Source organism: Ovis canadensis, chromosome 12 (assembly GCF_042477335.2).
Source record: "Ovis canadensis isolate MfBH-ARS-UI-01 breed Bighorn chromosome 12, ARS-UI_OviCan_v2, whole genome shotgun sequence".
In the NCBI taxonomy this organism is placed as follows: Eukaryota; Metazoa; Chordata; class Mammalia; order Artiodactyla; family Bovidae; genus Ovis; species Ovis canadensis.
Genome location: NC_091256.1, coordinates 36584769 through 36609679, shown reverse-complemented (window position 1 = coordinate 36609679; position 24911 = coordinate 36584769). Strand labels below are relative to the sequence as shown.

At 43.6% G+C, this 24911-nt stretch overlaps 1 protein-coding gene across 4 annotated transcripts in view; it reads right to left on the bottom strand.

The window, feature by feature from the left end:
- The window catches only part of MIA3 (MIA SH3 domain ER export factor 3), a 56042-nt gene extending 33612 nt beyond the window's left edge, over positions 1–22430 (bottom strand). For all 4 annotated transcript variants that reach the window (XM_069545391.1, XM_069545392.1, XM_069545393.1 and 1 more), the window contains exons 1-6: positions 22043–22430; positions 19047–19180; positions 14881–14967; positions 9763–12565; positions 8259–8420; positions 5739–5884 (exon numbers count right to left, since the gene is read on the bottom strand). In XM_069545391.1, the coding sequence (XP_069401492.1) occupies positions 5739–5884; positions 8259–8420; positions 9763–12565; positions 14881–14967; positions 19047–19180; positions 22043–22175 (3465 nt within the window). In that variant the 5' untranslated portion in view covers positions 22176–22430. The remainder of the gene's footprint in view (positions 1–5738; positions 5885–8258; positions 8421–9762; positions 12566–14880; positions 14968–19046; positions 19181–22042) is intronic.
- Positions 22431–24911: the final 2481 nt, after the last annotated feature.

Below are 24911 nucleotides of genomic sequence, written 5' to 3'. Positions count from 1 at the left end.
ATTGCTAGTAACATCAAGAAAAAGACGGACATCTAGACCACAGATGCCTCCAGATGCAAACATCTTTCATTAAGTATTCTTGCCAAACAAAAATGAAACCGAATCAGGACTCCCAATATGACGAAGCAATTATCAAGAAATATAAACAACAAGGGAAAATGTTCAATTGTACGAGAGGAATGCAGTTAGCAAAACCCACACTATGGTCCTTCCTAGCAGCCAAACCAACCTGCCTCTTTAATGAACACACTGAACAACAAATAAAATACAACAAACAAACAAAAAGAAGACACGCATAGACCGAGTTAATGATCTGATACTTGCCCTCCCACTAAAAATGACCAGAAAACTGGACAAAATTTATGGGAAAAAAGAAAGTTTTTCAGGTAGAGAACAAGAGGCAGCACACCATCGTGACTCCTGAGGAAAGGCTAACACGTGAGTTGAGCCCTGTGATCACCCAGCTTTTTTACCTGGAGGCACTCTGTATACAGCAATATAGGGAAGGTAAGCAGAATATACCAATCTTGCCAAGGAGGTGGAGATCAGACTTCAGAGAGGCTGAAGTGCCTGACACACGCACGGACAGTTAGGGGAAAGATGAGGACGACAAAGAAAAAGAGCTCTAGGAATCTGCAAGGGTGTCTCCTTCAGTCGTGGGCTAAATTCAAAGCACCACTCGTATAAGCAAGATTCCTTGAGGAACAGCAAAGAACAACTACAGGCAAAAAGAACAACTTACAAGGAGGCTGGAAGCTGAATCATTTCCAGTTAATGCAGGGCTGGGAGACATCTGTATTCCAGCTAGTCAGCATGAACTGACCTTAATGAATACTCAGGGCATTTAGTAGATTCCAGAAGAATAACATCATTATAGTAGGGAAACACTAGCCCTGGAGTAAATACTACTATACACACTATACCTCGCAACAGATTTTAAAAATAAGACTAGAAAGGATCAAGCTGATCTTCAAGTAACTTAACAGTCTAGAAAAAGAAACTTCACTTTTTTAAAGGAAGCCACCAAAATCCAGGCACCCAACATTCACATTCCCAGTGCCTAGTATCCAAAAAGAAAAACAATCAAACCAAAACACAAAAAACAAACAAAAAAAACCCACAAAATCTCTAGACATGAAAAAAAGCATAAAAATGTATCCCATTTAAGAGATAAGTTAACCTACAAAAATAGACCAAGAAATTGCAAGAGATGACAGAATGTTAGCTTTAAGGGGCTTTAAAAGAATCATTTCAAAATATATTTAACAATTTTTTTTAAAATGACCATACTGAGGAGAGAAATGGAAGATATAAAATAAAACTAAGTGGAACTTTTAGAGCTAAAAAATAAAATAACCAAAATGAAAATTTTACTTGATGGCTTAAGAGCAGATAAGATACCACAAAAGATCAATAAACTTAATGGTAGCAACAGGAAGTACTTAAATAGAAGCTAAAACATAAAAAAGACTAAATAACAACAACAACAAAGAACAGAGCCTCAGTGACCTGTGGAACTACATAAAATGAGCTAACATAAATAAAGACATACATACATAACATAAATAAATACAGTTAGAGTCCTAGAAAGAGAGGCAAGAGAAGGGTGAACACAAAAATTTTTGAAAAAAATGTGAAAACACAGCACTGCATACAGAAAGGGTGAATTTTACTAGATGTAAATTATGCATTAATCTGACTTTTTAAAAAAGGTGTTTATTCATAGATGACATGGTCATTCACACAAAGAATCCTATGAAATCTACACCCCCCTTAGAAATAATAGAATAATTTAGTAAGATAATAAGGTCAGTATAAAAAAATTCAACTGTATTTCTAGATATCAGCAAAAAATTGCAAACAAAATGTAAAAAAATACCATTTAGAACATTAAGAACCATGAAATACCTGGCATACATAAACAAAATATGCATGAATCTTGTACACTGAAAAATACAAAGCCCTGTTGAGAGAAATTATAAAGATCTAAATGAATGCAGAGATGAACTTAGTTCATCTTAATTAGAAGCCTTAATATTTGTTGATACCAGTTCTTCCCAAATTCATCTATGGACTCAGTAATAAGAACAATCAAATGCTCAGCATGCTTTTTTGTAGAAAGTGGTTAAGTTGATTCTAAACTTTATATGGAAATGCAAAGGAAATGCAGTGACCAAAACAATTTCACAAAGGAACTACCTGATTGCAAAACCTACTATAAAGCTATAGTAATCAAAACAGTGTGGTATCGTCTTAGGATAGAACAGAGTAGGGTCCAGAAAGAGACACATGTATATGTGGTCAACTGATCTCAACTCAAGGTGCCAATGTAATTTAAAGGGGAAAGAAATGGTATGGGAACAAATGGATATTCATTTGTGGGGGGTGGGAATGAAACATGATCTCTACCTCACAACATTCACAAAAACTTACTCAAAATGGAACAAAGTCTTTCTTAATCATGAAAGGGTATAACAATAAAACCTCTAGAAGAAAATATGAAAATATTCACATCATTAGAACTACCTATGATTCCTTAGGCAGGAGACAAAAGGCACTTACCATAAAAATGAACATTAATAAAACGGTGTTCATCAAAGTTAAAAATTTGCTCTTCAAAAGACAATGCTAAGAAATTGAAAGGCCAAGCCAGAGTTTGGAAGAAATTTGTAATATGTATCTGACAAAGGAGTTGTATCTAAATTATATGAATATAAAGAACTCTTAGATTTTAATATTTAGGGAAAAAAAACAAATGCCAGTTTAAAGAAGGACAAAAGATTTAAAAAGCTATTTCACACAGAAGCCCATGAAAATGTATGGCCACATGAAAAAGTGCTCAACATCATTAAGCATCAAGAAATATAATTAAAACCTCAAAGGCATGCCCATTAGAATGGCTACACTTTAAGGCTGGTAATACCAGATGTTAGCAAATATGTGACCAAATGGAAGTTTTAGAAATTGTTAGTGGAAACATAAAATGGTATAGTCACTTTTGAGAGCAGTTGGGCAGTTTCCAAGATAAAATAAATTTACCATGAGGCTGGGCAGTTTCACACCTAACTATAAATCCATTTATAACCACAATTACAACAGGAAAAGCTAATGTACAGTGGGAAAAAGTTTTGTCAATGGTTGCCTAGAACAGGTGGTTTGGGTGGGATACACTGAGAAGGTATGCAAAGGAACTTTTTCAAACAAAAGAAATGTTCCATATTTGGTTATGGTTGTTTTTCCATAAGTGCTTACATTTGTTAAAATTCATTCCTAGAATGGGTACACTTTGTTATATGTAATTTATATCTGATTAAAAGGTTGATTTATGACATGTATGAACCCCTTATAACTTTTGGACCTCAAGATCCTGAACTGAGTAAGAATAATTTTAAAAGGAAGAGAGGGGATTCTGAAATGTGTCAAAAAATGGGTGATATTAAGGAATTATTGTTAAGCTGAGTGATGAGCCATAATTTCATTTTACTGTTCTCTTAACTATTACCATTTTGAAATTTTCCATGCTAAAACACTAAAGGAAAAAAAAAATTCAAGCATAACCTCAAATATTTTACATAGTAATCACTATGTAAAAAAGGAATCAGATTCTAAGAGAAAAAAATCATATGGAGAAAAATTTGGAGTCAATACAAGAATAAACTAGCCATCAGAGCAATGTGTAGTCTTCTAAGGTAGATGGCTCACACTAGGAATTGTTGATTCCCAGACCCCATAACTACTAGTCAGGGATGGAGCAGAGGAAATTAGCGCAGTTTGTGAAAAGTTGAATTAGCTGCTCTCTCACATCTCCTCTAGCCTGGAGATTCCATCAACTGCTGATCTACGCATCTGACTTCTGGTGCAGTTTTCCCAAGCAAGTCAGTACCCCATTATCTCCCAGCTCTACAAATAGTTATCTATACCACTTACCTGACACATTACAACAGCTATTTCATGTTTCCCATTTTTCCAATTTCCATATATATTAGATATATCCTTTTTTAAGCCTTTCATAAATCAGAATCATGCTTTATACCTCGTAGACTCTTCTATTCCCAGCATAATACTCTGTACATATTGGGCCATCCAAATACTTTCTCGACGATAACCTTTCAAGCCACTGTTACTTTTCTCTTGCCATTCATGTCCGGGTCTTCTCCCGTTATCCCTCAAGCAGAAACAACATCCTCTGCCATGTCTGTGTCCTCCAACCCAGGCCTACAACGGAGCTCTGAGTATACCCACCAATAAAATGAACAAAGAACTCCTCCCACATCTGGAGGCTGTGAAGTTTTAGAAGTGATGATGATTCACACTGATAACCAAATTCTGAGATCGCCTTCATCACTGAAAACTTCCTTCAGAACTCTTAACTGCACAGGGCATACACATTCACTGGGGTGGCTGGCACTACCACAAACATGGAGAAAACTGAAAAATGGTTTGGTTTTCCTCCAATTTTCCCATCCTGGTGGCCCTTCTCCTGAATTCCCTGCAGTACCCAAAATTTTTATACTGCCCTGTCCAATCATCTAAATGAGAAGCAGGCAGGGGATGAGATCTTATAAAATGCCAGGCACTACACTATATACTTGATATTATCGATTCATTTAATTCTAACAACTGGGGTAGGTATTATCTGCATTTTAAAGATGAAAAAGCTGAGGTTCAAACTTAAGTAATCTGCCCAAGTTTCTAAATGATGGACCTGGAATTTGAAACCAGATTATCCTCAACTCAAAGCCCATGCATATAAAAAAACAAAAAAAATAACCCCTTTTCCTTAAAAAGTCTTGAAATAACAGAACCTGGCAGATAGATATTTTTGATGCAGAGTATACTTTATAGCTCCAAGGGCAACTTGGCCTCTGGATTCTGAAAGCTTGCTCATTCCCATCATTTACCAAGAATGTCCAATTCCAGAAAATACCACAAGGGGGCGCTAAGCCCTAAACAGCTTAGATAACATTCAATGGACAGACTAAATGTCTCATATGGATCAGAATTCCTTAGACAGATAAATTTGAATAAATAATTCTGCCATAAGTGACTCTTTCTAAGAACAAATATGACTATACTTATTTCCTGCTTAAAACCTTCAAAGGATCTCTATCTCACAACCTACCATGACATACAACCTCCTGTACCTGAGCCCATCTCCCTCCACAAGACCACACACGCCCCTCGAACTCTATACTCGGACAATGCCAAGTAACCTTTTCTTCATGTCCCATTTCTCCAAACATACTGCTTCTGTGTGACTGTGCACTCCACCCATCCACCTCCCCAGCCCTATTCAACAACAAATTACACATCAAACTACACGGATCCTACAACTCAGCTCAGAGGATGTCTCGACTAACTTCTGACCTCCTCTGCCTGTCCTCCCACCTCAGTGAATCAATTTAACATACTCTCACACCATCAGGTAAATACGTCTCTTCTTTCCCATATCATATTGTGTTTCAAGTGAATTTCATTCTCTCTGTTAGACCAAAAGATCCCTGAGGGCAGAAGATGTGTGCAGATACCCAGCACTGGCCGCCAAAGTATCTCCAAGTGCTGAGCTGAACTAAGAACCCACCACCATCACACACCTGTGGCTTATGTCAGAGGCTGCCTTCAAAGGTGTAGGAGTAATTTTCATAAATACATTTTAAATCCTTCATCTCATGCTTAAAATCAACTTGAAAACGGTAATAATTAACATTCTATTTGAAGAAATTACATGTCAAACTTACCGTCTTAGTTAAATGAAACACGAGTGAGTATATGAAGAGAATTGCATTTTCCAGAGGCGTGACACTTGCTGGTTCTTCAGTATTTGTTGCCAGCTGCTTTGGGGCATCAACAGCATTGACAGGAGTGCCTTCTGGTGTAATTATCCCTAAAGTTGAGGGAGAAAGCAAATATTTTATTTAAGCTTCAGAATAAGTTTTGTTTCTCTTCATTTTAAATATTTATCAAGTGCCCATTGAATATTAGTCTCTGCTTGGATATGTGCTTCTCATGAAGATGATTATATATTTTTTAAAAAATGTCAGAACCCCGATTAGAGCCATCACATCCTCAATTATAAAATGAATGCTATTTCCGACCCAATCTACCTGCCAGCAATCCCTCCATCACATCCCTGGCAATGCAACTGCTGTCTGAATAATACAGACTCACGGGGATTGAGGAACAGAGAATTTTATGCTTTTCCTATAGACACACTATCACATTTAACAAACTTTTATTTAGTGCTGGTGACGCACTGTATTAGAAACTTCAGGCAAACAATGAGAAAGAGAAGAGTATCAGTTTGCAAACTTGCACCCACGCTCAGCACAGAATCTGGCGCCTGGCAGGCACTGAACGCACGAATGACGGCTACACAAGGGAGGACGGCAAACACCAAGAGACGAGAGGGAACTGCTTACAGGGAGGGGCCTGGTGTAGCTCTGCAAAAGAGGTCGAATGCTACCTCTGCCTGGAAGGATCTCTACACGAGGTGGTGGTAGGGAAGGAAATTCAGGAGTTTGGGGGGCCTGGGGTGTTTCTTACAAACAGCCAGGAGTCCAAGAAGTAACTAATGAGAAGCAGCATTAGCTGCCACGCAGATGTCTTCCAACCCTAAGACTCCACTGCTACTGACCTATGAATCTGACCACTGGTGAAGTTTTCCCAAGCAGGTCAGCACCTCATCTGAGATGCATGAAGGGAGATTTGGGAAGATCATCTTCCAAAGAAGGGGATGGCAACCCACTCCAGTATTCTTGCCTAGAGAATCCCAGAGACAGAGGAGCCTGGTGGGCTACAGTCCCTGGGGTCGCAGAGAATCGGACACGAATGAGCGACCGGCACTTTCACTTTCACAGTTCGGCCTCTAAAGGAAGCTGTGTCACTCTGCGGCGCGACTTAAAGGATGAGGCAAGACATCTGCTTTCAATTCTGCAAGCAAAATCTTTCCTAACCCTGAACATTTTTTAACAACAGGGTACCAAGTTTATCGGTATGTGACTTATTCTCAACAAGGAGAATCCTTTTGAGTTACAAGAGTTTAGAAGTAGAGTATTGTATATGAATGCAATATCCTCTAGAACACAACAGACCCCTGATATGCCATTTCTTCTCAAATTAGCTGAATTCCTCTTCCTGCTGTGACCTCTCCTATATTTTGAAGGGCTGAGGTGGTCAGGAAGGCACCCCAGTGCTGCTAGGCCTGTGCTATCATAGGGTAAGGCTCTACCTATGGTTAGAGACCACAACCTCTAAAAACACAAAACGGTAATGATGTTGTATCACAATACTGGATAGACAAAATAACACAAATCAGCTGTTCTTCTGATTTATCAGTAAAATGAGTGAGCTACACAAAAGTTAGAATGCTGTTGATACTAATACTGGGGTTGCATTTTTAAAAACCTTGTTTGGGGTGGGAGGTGGGAGGGAGGGGACATACGTATACCTATGGCTGATTCATATTGATGTATGGCAGAAACCAACACAACAGTGTAATTATCCTCCAATTAAAAATAAATGAATTTTTTAAAAAAATTTATTTTGAAAACAACTTTCTCAATCCAAATGAAATCTGTCACTATCCCACCGAATGTTTACTGTGCCCGGTGATTAAGCAGTGATACTATTCCCAAGGTTGTGCCTCCACTGGACTGTTACATCTGGCAAGGTTCTGCACTGTTTCCTCTAATCTTATAGTATAAGGCTATCTAGATGTAAATATTGCCTTCACAGTTTTAGAAGTTTTACCATGACTAGGTAGCATATTAACAAAAGACCTGAGCTACAATGTACTCTATTGGGAGTGGGGTGGAGGAGAGACCGAGGGAAACAGAATTTGAGACACACAGCAGTAGTTCTCAAACTTTAACTTCCAACAGGTCAGAATTCCCTGGAGGGATTGTTAAACAAGATCGCTGGTCTCCACGCCCAGTTTCCCCGCTGTTGGTCTGGCTGGAAACTGCTGTTTTTGAGCATAAGACTTCTTAAGAAGAGTATGTTAGATTTCCATTACTCGCATAAGCTAATGCCCGCCAAGCACTGGCTGGTAGATTTTATAGTCTCTGACCTGCTTGCTATTACTGATCTCCATCTGTCTTGACTCCCGCTTTTCTCTGCTAGTTCCAGGATTTCTTACTTTTTAAATGCATTTATGCCTGTTATGGTCCCCTCCATTTCCTACTTTTATCAACAAATTTCCTAGTAGGTCTTCTCTAGGACAGGCTTCTACTTTGTAAAGAAAAATTAGCAAGTGTTACCTGGGTCTCCATCTTCCTCTGTTTGTGGCTTCTGGGTGACTCCTGAGGTACCCATGTCCCTGGTCATGGGTTGAGCCAAATGGTCAGGCTCTTTGGGAATCTGCATCAGAGGAACTTCCGTGTGCTCCTGTGGGAAGTTCTCCTCCAGTGGTGGCTGTGGGTCTACAGGAGGGAAGAACGTATTGGGCTGGCAAAGCTCAATGACAAGTTCGCCTCCAGCACACAACTCCATGGCCCCCCACCCTGCCCTCCATGCACTGGCACCCCACAGGGCAAAACTGGGCAAGGAAAGAAGAGTTTCAGTTGCTTTTCTCTCACATCACGAATATCTAATCTACATGATAAAATTTATGGAGAAACCCTGATCCCAAAGCATTTCATAAATATCTTTCCTGTAGGGACTTCAATGAACCTAACTTCCCTTGGCAAACCAACATATGCCCACACAGAAAAATGTGGAAAAGGGAATTCTAGTCAAGAGCAGAAATAGGAAACACTGACTCCACAAGGAAGAAACAGGATCTCCACCAGACAGAAGCAGGCTTGCTTCACAGAGCTGACACAGGGAAGGGCGTGACGCAAAGGCAGCTCACCGAGATGTCTTTCAGATCTCTTCAAAGTATACCTAAGAGTCTGTATACCTTCCATCTCAGAAGCACAGGGACAGGGGAAAGAGCATGGAGCTAGGAATCAACTCTTCTAGGGTGCTGCCTCAGGGTCGGTCCAGTCGCTCTTTATGGAATGGCTTCTACGTCAAGTGGTGTGTTAGGAGGCTCTGCATCCTGGTTCCGTTCCTTGGTTGGAATGGAATCTGAATGCAAAAACTCAAGGGCTTGGTAGAATTTAACTGACCAAAGTGCCTGCCTTAACAGCAGGGAAAAACACAGCATCCACTGAGGATGAAAGCTGGGCAGGGGGGAAGTGCAGTAGTTAAGACTCTGCATTTCCGCTGCAGGGGGCTTGGGTTCGATCCCTGGTCAGGGAACTAAGATCTTGCATGTCGCTCAGTGTGGCCAAAAAACAAAACCAACCAACTAAACAAAAACTTTCTTAAAAAAAAAAAAAGAAGAATGTTAGAGGGCATGAACTGAAGCAAGGCATCGAGTTAAAAGTTAATGCCAGTCCATCCCTGGACAGACAGCAGTTATTTCATGATGAAGAAAATGTGTTCAAAAAGCGCTTTCATGAAATTGGTAATCTGTCACCAGGTCTACTTTGTACACCATTTTCTTGCTCGAGTCTTTTTCTTTTATAAAGTTTTCTGCAGAGGATGCTACCGGTCTCGACTGTCTAAGTGAAAAGTGGATCAAGAAATATTTATCTATACTCCAGCCTAAAGAGAAAAGGTAGGCAGGGCTGTGTGGACATCCCTGTATTGCCCCTCAACCTCTGGGCACATTGGGACCCTGCTTCAAAGATCAGGCACGAGGCACTTCAGCAGCCCCGGGGCCCCCATGCCTGTTTCTCAAGCCCAACCCTGCAAGGCCACAGGTGGGTACCTCACCTTCCGCTGGTCCATCCCAGCCTCCCTCTACAGGCTGTGCCGCTGCCGGGGGAGCAGTCTCCTCCACCATGGAGTGTTTGTACCTGACGAAATAGATCAGGTCTTGAACGTCATCGAGCACCGCAGCCTCCTCAAACACGCTACTGTCCTTCGTTTCCAGGTCTCTGTTTTCCGTTGCGTGAGCATCGAGCATGTTCTCTGCCTCCGTCAGAATGTGTGACTCCCAAGCACGAAAGACCTTATCAAGGACTTTCTCCACGTTATAGGGCAGGCTCTCACGCTGTGCTGACTTTAGCTTGGATGACATGTCCTGGAACATGGCTTCCAGCTTGTGGATATCAAAGTACTTCTGGAATCGCTGCAGAGACTGCTGATCTTTAAAGAAGCTGCTGATTATGGGCAAGTCCTCCGAATGGACACTCTCCTCAGGCTGCACGGGGGCATGTGGAGCCCAGGGGAACGGGTCATCGTCATGGTCCTCAGAAGCAGACCCCTGGCTTCCCAGGTCCACGAATTTCTCTGCATCCTTGTCGTCCTCTTTCGAGGGTTCTACCCCAGGCTTCTCTGTGAGCCCTGAGGTCTCTGGGTGGCCCTCATGGTTGTCTTCTTTAAGATAATCAGGATCTTTCTTCTGAGACGCTTCCCCTAGCTCTGGAGTCTGATCTTCTTTCTTGCCAGGAAAGTCACTTCCTTCAGAGGGTCTCTGTACCTTCTGATGCACAGGCGAGCGTCCTTTTTCCACCACCGGGCCACCTGGGTCCCTGCCCAGACTGTCTACCCCTTTACCTGCAGTCTCATTTGTTCTTTCATTTTCCGACATATGACTAGTTTCTTCTTTGTTTTTTTCAGTTTCTGGATCAGTCTTAATGGCACCTGAAACAGGTTTTTCAGGGTTTTGCAGGTCAACATCTAACCCCTTATCCTGAATCTCAGGGCTTTTTTCTTTAGACTGCTTTGCACTTAGAGCATTTTCATCCTCCAGGAGTTCTTCAGAGCTGTAATCTTCATCTTCTGGGTTTGGTTCCTTTGGGTGGAAGCCTCGTCCTTCTGTGCTATCGGTTTGGCCTGTTTTTCCTACTTCCTGCCCTTCATCCGAGGCATCCTTGGTGACCCTGGTGATCTCTTCCTCAGAGAGCTTTCTCTTCTCGCTCACTTGCTTATTAACTGTGGCAGCCACACCTCCTTGTTGCCAGGAAAGATTTCTTTCCAGAACGGGACCCTCTTCTTCCAGGCCTCCTGGCAAGCCCATGTCATCTGCAGAAGAGAACCTAGTCGCATTTTGAAGTTTAAGAAGCCGATCCTTTATAAGTTCTGCACTCGGATGCTCCCCTGAAAGCACATGTGGTTTAGGTCCACTTATTGAACCGTCTACTTCCCCCGCGCTGTCTTTGGAAGCATTACGCTGATGATCACCCAAGGGTGCTGCCACACCCACAGATTCCTGTTCCGTCTTTGCTTCATCCCCTTGATTCCCCGCTGCTTTTGCTTGCAGGACTGAGTCACTCTCTGAGGCACCTTCCAAACTCCGCCCTGAGGGCTTTTCTTCATGAAGCATTTCTTTTGAGATGTGAACGGCTGCTCCTTTCAGGTCCTTCTCTCGGTTAGCAAAGGCTGATTTTAATGTTTCTGTGCTTTTTTCAGCAGCTGGCGGAGAGCTGAGGTGGCCACTCTGAGAAGACCCGTGCCCAGTCTGGTGGTCCTCCGTCTCGTCCTCTAGCCCTACCTCGTGCTGCACCCGGTCCCTCTCGGGTTCCTCAGCCTTCTGCCCCTTGCCTTTCATGTGAAGTCCTGCGCCCACTTCTGGGTCGTGGTCACTGTCTGCTTTGCGGACTTCTACACTCACAAGGCTGTCTGCTGCCTTTTCAGGGTCAATATGATCTTCTGGTCGTGGTTTCCCCAATCTGCTATCCACAACTAATGGGTCACCCTCTTCCTTTGAATTGGAACTCTCTACATCTGTGTCTGCGTTTTCTTCCCCTTCCATAACATCAGAGAAGATAGTATCTTCCCGGGGTTTTGGTATCTTTTCATCACCCTTTTTGATGCCTGGGGGCTGAGTTTCCTCAACTTTATGCTCTTCCTTTGAATTCTGCTCTTTCTCTGTTGGGTGTTTCTCAATTCCGGAGTGCCCTGGAGTTTTCGCATCTTCTCCATCTGTAAAGGTTAGCAACGGCAGCTCATCGAAGTCTTCTTTATTCTCCTCTTCTTCCTTTCCCACCGTGTAATACTCAGGATCCAAATCCTCAACAAAATCGTCCTCTAATGAAGTAACAAGTCTGGTCGTCTCATCATCAGATACAAGTGCGTCGGCAGTTGAGCCAAATTTGGTTTTCAAGTCCAGAGTCATTTCTGTTTTCAAAAGTTTATAAGCGTCGATCTTCTCCTGCTCGCGCGAGACCTGAGAACTATTGCTGGTTTTGTTGTTTTCGCTTTCTGGCACTTTTAACTTATCTTGCAGCATTTCTCCAAAAGATTCGAATGAAGTTCGCTCTCCCTGAGCATGACCTGTTTGACTGTTTACCTGGGGGTGGCTCTTCTGAGCCTCAGATCTCTCCCTGAGTTCGGCAGTGTTTTCTGAGAATACACTTTCACTTTCCTCTGAGTTGGCTTCTCCTGGCTCAGGTTCAGTGTCACTTTCATTAGATGCTTCAGGAGGTTCTTCCACATGCTGAGCAGTTTTTTCTTTAACTTCTTCAGAATCTTCAGTGGCAGAATTGTACAATTCCAAAAACCCTAAAAGTTCTTCGACATTATAATTATCAAAATCATCTCTTCCCCCATCAAAACAAACGAAATCTGTCTCCTGCAAGGCAAAGAAAAACATTAGCGGGTCACTAACCGAGCGTCACAAGAACAAGTGCTTGCCCACGCTAATGACAGAGATGACTGCAAATTCATGTTTGGCCCTGGAGGGGCTTTTGTGCCAACCCTGGGGAGTCAGGAGATAGAAGGATAGACCCCATCTTTCCCTTGGCTTCGTATTTCCATGAGGAAGGGCTCCTACCCGAGTGGTATTCCTGGCTTCCCTTCATTCTCTTTTTCCCTGAGGAGGAATGACTCATGTGGCTGGTGGGTTTGTCCTGTACCACCCCTGTTCTCTGCTTGGGCCTGGCTGGAGGCAACACACACCCTCTCTTCCGTGCTGTCAGTTGTATAAGGGACAGTCCACTAGGAGAGCCCCCTAGTCGGCTAGCTCTGCATGTGGCTGGGTAAGTCTGTCTCATTCTAGACTGCCATGTTCAAAAGCCCATTAATTTCTGCACACTTGAGCTGTGTTCTCCAAAAAGTTTTATCAGTAAGAGATGGTGATATCCTGGTCTCCATCTACCTGCCTGCTGGGTTTCTCAGTTTGTTCTGAGTACAAGTAGGGAAAAGTAGGGCATCATTTATTGGTCCTCCCTCGCTTCCTGCCTTTATACCTGATGCTCTGGGAATTTACCCCATAATAGTTGGTCCAGAAGAAACTGGAAGACCACCCAGCATCTCCATCATCCTCCCCTCTAGGCTGTACTTTCCTGCTTACCTAGCTGGAAACAGGCAGTACCACCTTGCTGACAGGCTCTCGGTCTACAGCAGATTCCTGACTTATACTTTCCTTGGACTGGGAAAGTTAAATCAGCTTAAGAAGCATCTTACTGAAATACAAGTGCAGGGGAAGTAAAAATATCGAGAGACAAAGAACAGTGTCAAGGGGCTCCCACTTAACCATCACAAGTACGGCTTGAAGACAAGATTCAGTGAGGGATACATCCTACTCTAAATCAGGGTTCTGATTAGGTGTCAAAGAGATCTGCTTTCAGACTACCCATAAACCTAATACTTTTTTTTTAACCTCTGCTAGTAAACAAATTGACATAAAAGGGGTCATTAAGCAGAAGGAAAAGTTTAAAAACCAACAAAGATAATTTCCTTCCCCTAACTAAACTCTCACAGTCCTTGGAGAGACTGGACAAGTGTGGCAGGAACAAATGAGTCCTCTGCTCACCACGTGCCTTTCTAAGCTGTTTCTTCACGTTGAGGGAAGCATGGAGTGAGAGGTGCAACAAGAAGGCGGACTCCCCAACAAATGAGGTCTCTGTGACCCACGAGCTGCTGTCTAGCGTGTATTTCCCTCCCAGCAGTATCCTCATTAGGAGCAAGGACTAACAGGCAGTCAGGCTGATTTCATGACCCTTGGGAAGACAAAAAGTTTCGAGAATAGCGATGGCTCTGTGACTTCATCTATTCAGCAGAGCTCAGCTGATACATGCCCCAGGCCAGCAGCCTGCATGCTCTCACAGCGACTCCAGAGTTGCTAGATTTCTGTTTGAAGGTGGGTTTCAATTCTTATTAATTTTAAAACTCCAGAAAATAATCAGCTGGAGTGAGGATCCTAGAACACAAAATCCTTGTCACCACAAAGCTCCTTAAGCTAGTGCACCTGGATGAATGCTCTCCAGATTGTGCAGTCAGGACCTTGCAGATTCGAGGCTGCACCTTGTGTGAAACACTCAGGTTCCCTTTTCCAGAATCTATCCCATGACTCTAATCCCTTAAATCATTAAAGGGTCCAAAAGAAAACCTTATGGCCTAATATATAATTTAGGGTTTGATTAATTTAACCTGATTTCTATATACTCAAAATGTCTAAAGGCTATTCAATGAGTATTGAGACAACTTCTCATCTTGCTTTAAGTAAAAAAAAAGTAAAAAATTATTTACTTCCTAAACGTAATAACTAAATACAAAGATACTGAATTCTTCATTTTTTTCTCATATCAAGCAGCAAATAAAAATCCTGAATAAGCATACACAGCCTTGTATAAGAACACCTGCTTCAACGTAGAACTATTAGATTCTGATACAAAGTCTCCCATAAATTCTTTTCAAACTTCTCTTTTCTTTAAAGGCAGTCTGATAAATTAAAATCTGATACATAGATGTTAACTTGTTTTTCCTTTTTTGATCAAAACACATTCAAAATTAGTTAATTAAGTGTAGCCCTAACCCCAACACTGATTTTTTATGATTGTATGTCTTTTAATCAAAACACATTCAAAATTAGTTAATTAGGTGTAATTGGTGAATTTATAAGTCAATTTACAACTGAGAACAACAACAACAGAATCCACAACTTACATCTGTTGGAACTTGCAGCTCTTCTTGAGTATATCCATGGACTACTTGGATTAAATCCTTTGGAAAATATCCAAAAGTACGCCCAACCTACATTAAAAAACAGCAGAAGAAATGAGTATCAATCAAAATTCTGTATAAGAAACATAAACGAGAGACTTCTCAGTAGTGAGAGGAAACATACAGACAGGTAGATATAACCACAAGAGATAGACAGTTGCTATTATGAGGTTATTATTCCAATATAAATTAAGTACAGAATGTTGTATGGACAACTTTTCTAAAACCACTGAAATTTTCTTTCAATATTCAGCCTAATTCTAAACACAGGGCACATACAGTGAGATTTCTGAAATAGCTAGAAGATCTGTACAAGAGAAAGTTAGTGTATATTATACAATTAAAACTATGTAAATAAAAGTTGGCTAGAAACAATTGCAAATACCCTCTAACAAGAATTTATCTGCACATTTCACAGCATCACTCATAAACCAGGTCTTAGACATTATTAATAAGCAAAAAAAAAAAAAATTCCTGAAATGCACGACCAGTACAACAAAAGGCAAATATTGACTGGTACCATGGGCTGCACTAGCTTTTTCCAAACTAGATTTTCAAGTTTTGTGGGAGAAAATAAAATTCATACTAATCTACACTGCAAGCTTAGTTTCATGCAAGTAAAGACAGAAGATAATCCCATTTATCTACAGCACTAACAGCTTTCCCAACAAGAATACTGGAGTGGGTTGCCGTTTCCTTCTCCAGGGGGTTTTCCCGACCCAGGGATTGAACCACCCGGGTCTCTTGCATTACAGATAGTCTCTTGACTGTGCCACCAAGGAGAACTAAAAGGTATTATCATCAATATATTGTGTCTCCTCTTGAGCAACACACACTGTCTTTTACTAACTATAGTCTGAAAGGGAGTAGCAGATCTCTTCCCAATCAATAAAGGAGGAGGCTGACATGCAGATCAAATGCACAGAAAGAAAAAAAAAGAGGGTATGTTATCTCTAACTCCTAAAATACCCACATTATGAGAGCTTTTGTTATATCTGGCAACTCTGTGAAAGCCAGTTTTACTAGGACACTGCCTTGAAGATTAGATAAGACAGTGCAATTTTAAATTGCTACACTGGCAGTTAAAGTATAAAATTCTAAAAAACCAAAAGAAAAAAAAAGCTGCAGAATGAAAACTAAGAAATAGAAACAAGAACCATCTTGAAAGCTCAGGAGACAGAGTTTTTAATCATGAAATGAGAGAGGAGGCTGAGGGAAAATACACTTTTTTTCCTTCTCAGGAAAAGTTTATTAAGAGAATCTAGAAAAGGGAAAGAAATCAGAGCTATGTGGAGAAAGGAAATAAATTTATCTTGTGATCTTTGTCAACTGAGACCACAGGTCATAAAAAACTCCATATATTTTTACATCAAATAGGTCCTGTAGGTCCTGTTTCTTACGATCTGACAAAAAGACACAGAATCATAGGCCCTCATGATTGAAGGTAACTTTTATATCTAATCTTGCTTCCGTTATCTCATCTCTGTTGATTTGATTTGGGAAAAGAATATTGTTTCAAGAGAACAAAATCTACATAAGCTACACTTGGGACAAATGGAAACAAGTGCTGCTCCCTGAAAGGAAATATTCACAAGGAAAATGGGTAAGACACATGCCCCATTATGGAGTTTCTGACTTTACTAGAGCTAAGACAGTACACATTAACCGCGATACAAGGCAGTAAAAGGAATGCCACACGAGCAGGGCAAACAAAGCGCCACCTAAACGATTATTAGACAGCAAAGATCCCTTCTGGCTGAGAGCTGAGGGCAGGGCTTCCCTGCAAAGCCAGGGTCAGAGTCAGGCACCAGAAAGATCAGCAGGCTCTCTAGAAGTGAAAAGTCAAGTTCCCTTACCCACATGCTCCAATTTCACCACTTTATCAAAAATGGTATGGACTTGAAAAAAAAGTTCCAAGAGTAAAGCCTATCAAGAAATTTCATGCAATAGACTTTAAAGGAACAAAACAGATTCTCTTCTGAATATGGTGATTGAACTGGTGTGTGTGTGTGTGTGTGTTAGCCGCTCAGTTGTGTACGACTCTTTGTGACTCTATGGATTGTAGCCTGCCTGGCTCCTCTGTCCATGGAATTCTCCAGGCAAGAACACTGGAGTGGGTAGCCTTTCCCTTCTCCAGGGGATCTTCCCGACTCAGGGATCAAACCCAGGTCTCCTGCACTGCAGGCAGATTCTTCAGCATCTGAGCCATTCAACTGGGATTCTGCCTAAATAGAAAGGTTGTACCTGACCAGTTGGTCTTACTGGACTCCTCTGTAGGAACCTGGACCACCAGCAAAATAAATCTGTTTTTCCCGATAGGAGATTCTTAAGCTTTCTTTTCTGCTGTCTGATTTACAGAGAATGAAAACGTTCACTTTTGGGACTGAGTGTTTCTCTAAGTTTGGACAATCCTGAAGGTATTCAGGACTCTTACTACTTTCAATAAATAATCAGGCAACACATCACACAGAAAGGAAAGGACAATAGCTCATAAGCCTCCCAATCAGGTCACTTCTAGTGAATCACCTCATTAAAAACATCAAAGCATGACAAAGTCATTGATTTCCATGTCCGCCATCCCCACACCCACAGAGCTGGCTGGGAACAGACCTTCTGGGAAGAACTTGTGGGAGCAAGTGTCCAAAGAGCAGGAAAAGGATGCCCCAGCAGTTGCAAGCAAAACAAGCAAACAAACAGGAAAGCACACGGCAAAAAGGACATTTTGCTTTTTTAACAGAAACGGCACACATGATTAGGTATGTTAACAGTTTAGAAAAAATTTCTTTTAAAAAATCAACTCTTTAATAGGAATGCCTGAAACACTACTGCTGCTGCTGCTGCTGCTGCTGCTGCTGCTGCTGCTGCTGCTGCTGCTGCTGCTGCTGCTGCTGCTGCTGCTGCTGCTGCGTCACTTCAGTCGACTCTGTGCGACCCCATAGACAGCAGCCCACCAGGCTCCCCCGTCCCTGGAATTCTCCAGGCAAGAACACTGGAGTGGGTTGCCATTTCCTTCTCCAATGCATGAAAGTGAAAAGTTAAAGTGAAGTCGCTCAGTCGTGTCCAACTCCCAGCAATCCTATGGACTGCAGCCCACCAGGCTCCTCCATCCATGGGATTTTCCAGGCAAGAGAAATACCTTGCCTATATTTTACAGGATTAAGTCTAGCTCACCAATCCTTCCTTTTTGAAACAATGAAGTTAAGAAGTTTCAAAGTGAAGTGAAGTTTCAGGTTTCACTATTGGTAACTACCAGTTTGTTTTCTGCATCTGTGAGACAGCTTCTGTTTTATTATATTTATTTGTCTTACTTTTTAGCTTCCACTTATAAGTGATAATGTACAGTATTTGTCTTTGCCCTATCCCTGGTGGCTCAGAGGGTAAAGCATCTGCCTGCAGTGTGGGAGACCCAGGTTCAATCCCTGCGTCGGGAAGATCCCCTGGAGAAGGAAATGGCAACCCACTCCAGTACTCTTGCCTGGAAAATTCCATGGACAGAGGAGCCTGGTAGGATATAGTCCATGGGGTCAAGAAGAGTTGGACACGACTGAGCGACTTCACTTTCACTTTATTTCACTAACACGACACCCTCCAATCCACCCACGTTGCAAATAGCAAGACTGCAGTCTTTTTATGAATGAATAATACTCTATTGTGACTCAATGGACATGAGTTTGAGTAAACTCCAGGAGTTGGCGATGGACAGGGAGGCCCGGCGAGCTGCAGTCCACGAATTACAAAGAGTCGGACACGACTGAGCGACTGAACCTAACTGAACTGAACTGAATACTGTGTATATATATACACACCACGTCCTTATTTGCTATGTATGGAGCACTTGTGGCTGGTAAGGCCTGACTCTGAGGAGCAGCACCTGGAAGCAGTTCACTTCTGTTGGAGACCCTCTTCTGCACCAGGCCTGATGCCAGCAGGGGACACAGAACAAGCCCCTTTTTCCACAGTCAAGCAGAGGGGACAAGTTAACTCCATCAAAGACCCCAAGAAACTGTAGCTATTTAAATCTACAGCTAAAAAAAAAAAAAAAAAAAAAAAAAAACTACAGCTAAACAAGTCAATAAAAAGGCAGAAAATTATGTCAAATTTTTACTTACACTTCCAGCCCAAACTTCAGGCGATCCCCCTGCCAGTTTATAGTAGACATATACAGAGTCTCCTTTTTTAAAATTCACAAAACGACAATCCGGGCCTGTAAAATCTTCTAGAGCCTCACCCCGGTACATTAGCACTGTATAGAAAGAGGGGGGAAAAAAGCGGGTATCAGGACTCAACTTTCAAATATTGATTTATCAGGAAACATAACAATCCACTGTAAAGAACAATCAAGCTTCTCCATTACTCTCTGAAACCAATCAGCCTCAACTCATATGCTCAGAGCATCTATAGAGCTGTATCGTTATAAATCAGGACATCCCCCTGCAAGTAGGCAGGAAAGAGGTAAACTCGCCGCGTTTTTCTCTATGGATAATGCAAACAAAAAGCAATGCGTCCACTGCCACACAGGGCTGGTCTCAAGTGAAACTCTTGGTTCCCTCTCTAGTCACCTAGCTTTCAGTCTTTGCTGTTTCATAATTATAAAAAGCTTCATTTTGCAGTTGGGTAAATTCAAGCACAGATGCGACTAGTGTGAGCATGACTACATGCAGTGGTAACAGGTAACTGGGGAGAGCACCCAAGAACCCCCAAGAGGTCAATTAACTTGAACTAACCACTAAAAGGCCCTATCTTTAAGTGGTTGTAACTGCTACTGTGTAACAGTAAACACCTTCCACTTCACTTGCAGTCAAGCTGCTCTGTCAGTATCTGGATAAATTAATGAGAGAGGATATCATACCCAATTATGGATCCAATCACATAAGATAATATCTTCTGAAATCATATAATGTTGAATATATCCAACATTAAGGAGGTTTATTTCTATAAACAAAATCAAAAGTGGGCAAACAGGCTTTGTTTCTATAAGCAAAATGGTAGGTAGCAGGGACAAGCAAAACCATGAGAACTGTCCAGTAGTTACCTTCAGTCTTAACATGCAGGACTTAAACTATATTCGATCTAGAAATTGATAGAAGCGGTATTTTTCTTTTTGTTGGCCAAATTCACACTTCGTCAAATGAGATAACAAATGCAATTAAATAGCAGAGAAAGGGAAGGATGAAACGGAAATAACACTTGTTCTAAAAGCCAACTGGCAATAAGTACCTTAAGATGTATATTTACATACATATTTGAGGGACAAACACAGATTTAAAGGGGGTTATTTGGACTTTGAAGCTGATTATTTTAATACATGTCAGCATTCTAATTCAGATATAATTAGGTGAGAGGCAAAGTTGAAGGTGATGGACAATTTTTAAATTGATAGAGACTGGGGATCCTATCAGAATTGGAAAGAGGAAGATCACTGCAGAGGTATAATAATAAATCAGATGACAACATAATGCACTCTGTGGGGCAGCTATCTGAAAGGCACACAAGGACAGCTAACATGGACACACCTCACTAAACAAACACTTTATGTAAAACAACACGGGACCCAGGCCTGCTCTAGCTGCTGGCTATTGCCTTTGGCTACACTTGTTGGACACATGCCATTCTCCAATTATGTGACACCCATGGGCCCTTCTAACACCATGTCTCCATACTGACGAAGCATTAGAGATGTTATAATTTTCCAGATGACTGGTTTTGAGGTACCCAGGCAAGACAGTGTTTGAAAGCAAAGCATAGCCAACACTGGCCATATCCAACACTGCTTGCTAATAACCTGGACTTACTCTGAGAAAACTGCAGGAAAAACTGATGGAAGTTGCTCCACTTTTGTAACGTTTATTTACATCAGTCTTAGGGTTACCTCTAGGAATGGCTTAAACAGATCCAAGACTGCCTCCTTTCTTTCCCCTAATGATGTGGCAGTGCTTCGGTTCTTCCGATTGTGAAATTTGTTTTTGAATAACACTGATTTCAATCTAAATAGCTAAACTGTAGGCTTTGGCCTCAGAAGGAATGTTTTTCTATATGCACTGATTACAACACATGAACAACCTTGTGTGAAATGGTTGTCAGTAAGTTACAAGGTTATTTGAGACCACAACGATGATAGGGGCCCAAGGCAAACACACAGGAAGAGAGCCCAACAATGTAACTGATCAAGGCTCAAGCTGGCTTGGATTTATAAAACCCCTGGGGTATTTATTATTTTCACTTTAACAATCTTCTTCATCTGAGTCTGGGGATCTCTGCCCTTCTCACTATCACCAGCCCACCGCGAATTCGCGGTTAGGGAACAATTCCGCTTCCTGCGCATTAGAGACGACTGGTACCAGGTGGCCGACGCTGAGTCTCGTCCTCTTTCGAGAGACAGATTTTGGCCTTCCCGATGCCCTTCCTTCCGGGCTATTTGCGGGAGCCTTCCAAGCACAGAAATGACAGGACTGAGGAAGAGCCGGGGAGGAGACCTTGGAACACACAGCATGCCTGGACTCCGGGCTCGTCCCAAACCTCAACTCCAATCCCTGTTGAAAAGGCGGTCCGAGCCCCGACTGTGACTGAAGCAGAGGGGCGAAGGGGCTGCGCCAGGGAGGTTTTTCCCAGCCCTAGCAACCTGCGGCAGGGAAGCCGCCCACCGAGTCCCGGCGCATCCGCCCCCGGACTGCACCCAGCGAGGACCCGGCGACGGGGGCAGGAAAGCGCTCGCCGGCAGCGCGCGGAGCCCGGGGCGCGCGGCGCGCAACCCCATCTCCCCTCGGAGCCGGGGCGAGCCGGCGGAGGGGACGTTGCAAGCGGCCCCCGGGGAAACCGGGGGCCACCTCCGAACCCCTCACACCATCCCCCGCCTCCGTCCGCGAAGGAAAAATGAAAGGCTGGCAACAAGTGGGAGGCAGAGACCCCCGCCCCCCCCCCCACCGCCGAGGCCGGCTGGCCCGGGCGCCCGGAGAGCGGGAGGGGCAGCCGCCGGGACCCGGAGGTCGCCCTCCCCCGCCGCCGGCGCTCCGCCCTCCCGGCCTGGGCCCCCCGGGTCGGCTTGCGGGGCGGCCGCGCTCCCGCCCCCGCGATGCCCGGGCGCCGCCGCCGCCCTCCCGGCACTCACTGCTGCATTCTTGGTCCGCGCAGAGCTTGAGCTGCGAGAAGCGCCGGCCGGGGCCCTGCTCCGGCTGGCCCGGCACCCGCCGAGGCGGCCCGAGCAGGAGCAGCCAGAAGAGCAGCGCCGGCGCCGCAGCCATGTTGTGGTCGCCCCGCGGAGCCGCTGACGCGGAGGACGCGGCCGGGGCGGGCGCCGGCGGGCGGAGCGCGGGCCGCGGGGCGGGGCGCGCGGGCGGCGGACGCGCGGCGGCGGGAGGGGCGGCGCCCGCCCCGGCCTGTGAGGCCGCCACCGACACGTCAGCGCGGCCTCGGGGAGGGGACCGCGGGGGTCCCGGAGGAGGAGGACGCGCGCTCCCACCTCCTTGCCGAGGCCTCCTCGTCGGGTGGCTGCCTTGGCAACCGGGACTCTCTCTTCTTCCTCGTCCAATCGCGAGCCTTTGCCTCGGTCCCTGCGTCGCCGACCCTCCGCGAGACTCCATTCCTCGCTCACTCTGCTCTTCCACCTTGCACCCCCCACCCCGCGCCATCCCAACAGCAGGTCTTCTCTGACCCCTTTCTTGCAGCTCCCGATTTCTGGTCCTTCTCAGTCTGGCTCATCCTCACCTCCCCTTCGTGGTTTGATACTTCTTTTTCCTAACTACCAAATCCCACCCACGATTTTCCACTGCTAGTCTCCAGTTCGAGATTCCCTCTTCCGACTCCCAGAAGTTTGGGGGAGCATCCCCATCCTGTGATCTCCTTATGGGAAAAGGAGGGGTCAGCAGAATGATGGGTCGGTGATGTACATTAGAGCCTGTGGCCTGCTTGGCCTTTTTCTGCACCCCTCGTCCCCTAGCCCTGAGGGATGGAGGTGGGCAATGGGTCCCCATGCTTAGATCTTCAGATTCTGGGGGGTTCATCCATAAGAAATTGAAAGTGTTAGTCGCTCAGTCGTGTCCGATTCTTTACGACCCCATAGAATGTAGCCCGCCAGCCTCCTCTGTCCAAGAAGGATACTGTCAAGGCAAGAATGCTGGAGTAGGTAGCCATTCCCTTCTCCAGGGGATCTTCCCCGCTGAGGGACAGAACCAGGGTCTTCTACATTGCAGGCAGATTCTTTACCGTCTGAGCCAGCAGAGAAGCTCTTATCCAGAAGGGGAGAATAATTTAATTCAATGCCAATATGTAGAAATTCCATTTTATGCTACCATTTTAGGCCAGACGCTGGACAAAACACTAGTGTGGTGAAGGCAAACATGTAGATCAACAGACAAGATATCAGGCCTTTGTCTAAAGAAGCCCACAATTCAGGAGAAACCAACTCACATCAAAACGACAAGGAGCCAAAGTTGTTAGGAAGGAAAAGCTAGTTAATAGCGGCTACCATTTGTTGAGTGTTTTCTTTATGTCCAGGTGGTATTCTAAAGTCCTTATAGGTATCAATGTGTTTAATCTTCACAATAATAGTAGGTCCTATTACTGCCTTCATTTTCAAGATGAAGATATTGCATTTGTCTATGGCCAGGGGCTTCTCTCTATAGTCTCTGCCAAGGCTAATCATCAACCAACCCCAAATGCCAATCAAACCCATTAATTAGTTTCCCAAACTGACTGGATTCCTTAAAAGCAAGGGGAAAGAATGTGGTCCATCTATGCAAACCATAATGTTGGATAAAGAAAAAGACGAGAAAGAGTTCACAGTTGTTTATCTACAGGGGCCATAAGATGTCCCACTGGTCCAGTATTGTTCCCATGCTGTCTGGAGAGACTATACAACAGATTAGGTAACTGTGGAAATAGTATTGTCATTAGGAGTTCTTCATTTCTTTTCTACTATGTGTTTCTTTGCTTTAGAATCTTAGATTTGTTTATTAGGTATCCCCAACTTAATATGTTGAAACCCAAACTTCTTTTCTCTCTCAAGCCATGCTCCTTTCAATATTCCCTATCTCAACAACTGGTCATTTAATTCCATTTTCCAGATGTTCAAGTCAAAAACTTACAAACTATTCTGACTCCTCTTTGTCTCATACCCCAAGTCCAATCCATCAGATAATCCTGGGCACCCTTTATTTGAATTACTTTATTGAGGTATAGACAGACAGGCAGAGATTTACTCAGTTGTGTCCAACTCTTTGCAACCCCACAGACTCTAACCTTCCAGGCTCCTCTGTCCATGGAATTCTCTAGGCAAGAATACTGGAGTGGGTTGCCATTCCCTTCTCCAGGAGATCTTGCTGACCCACGGACAGAACCTGAGTCACCTGCATTGCAGGCAGATTCTTTGCCATCTCAGCCACCAGGGAAACCTGTTTGAGGTATAACTGACATACAGTAAATTGCACATATGTAAAGTGTACAACTGGGGCTTGCCATGTAGCCCTAGTGGTAAAGAACCTGCCTGCCAAAGCAAGAGACATACGAGACTCGGGTTCAATCCCTGGGTCAGGAAGAACCCCTGGAAGAGGGCATGGCAACCCACTCCAGTATTATTGCCTGGAGAATCCCATGGACAGAGGAGCCTGGTGAGCTATAGTCCATGGGGTTGCAAAGAGTTTGACATGCTAAGTTTGCAACTTAGCATACACATGCATACAGAATCTACAACTGGATAAGTTTTGACATGTATACACTCCTGAGACCACCACTGCAATCAAGGTAATAAACATATCCATCCCCCTGAAAAGAGTCCTCATGCTCACTTGCCATCCCTCCCTCCCCTCTCCTGCCTGTCTCCAGACAGGCAGTGTTACTCTAGATTGATTTTTCGTTTCTAGAATTTGATATAAATGGGATGATACATTATGGGGTTGTTTTTTTTTTTTTTTGTCTGACTTCTTTCACTTAGCATAAGCATTTGAAAGATGCCCAGAATCTGACCACCTCCTATGTTAACA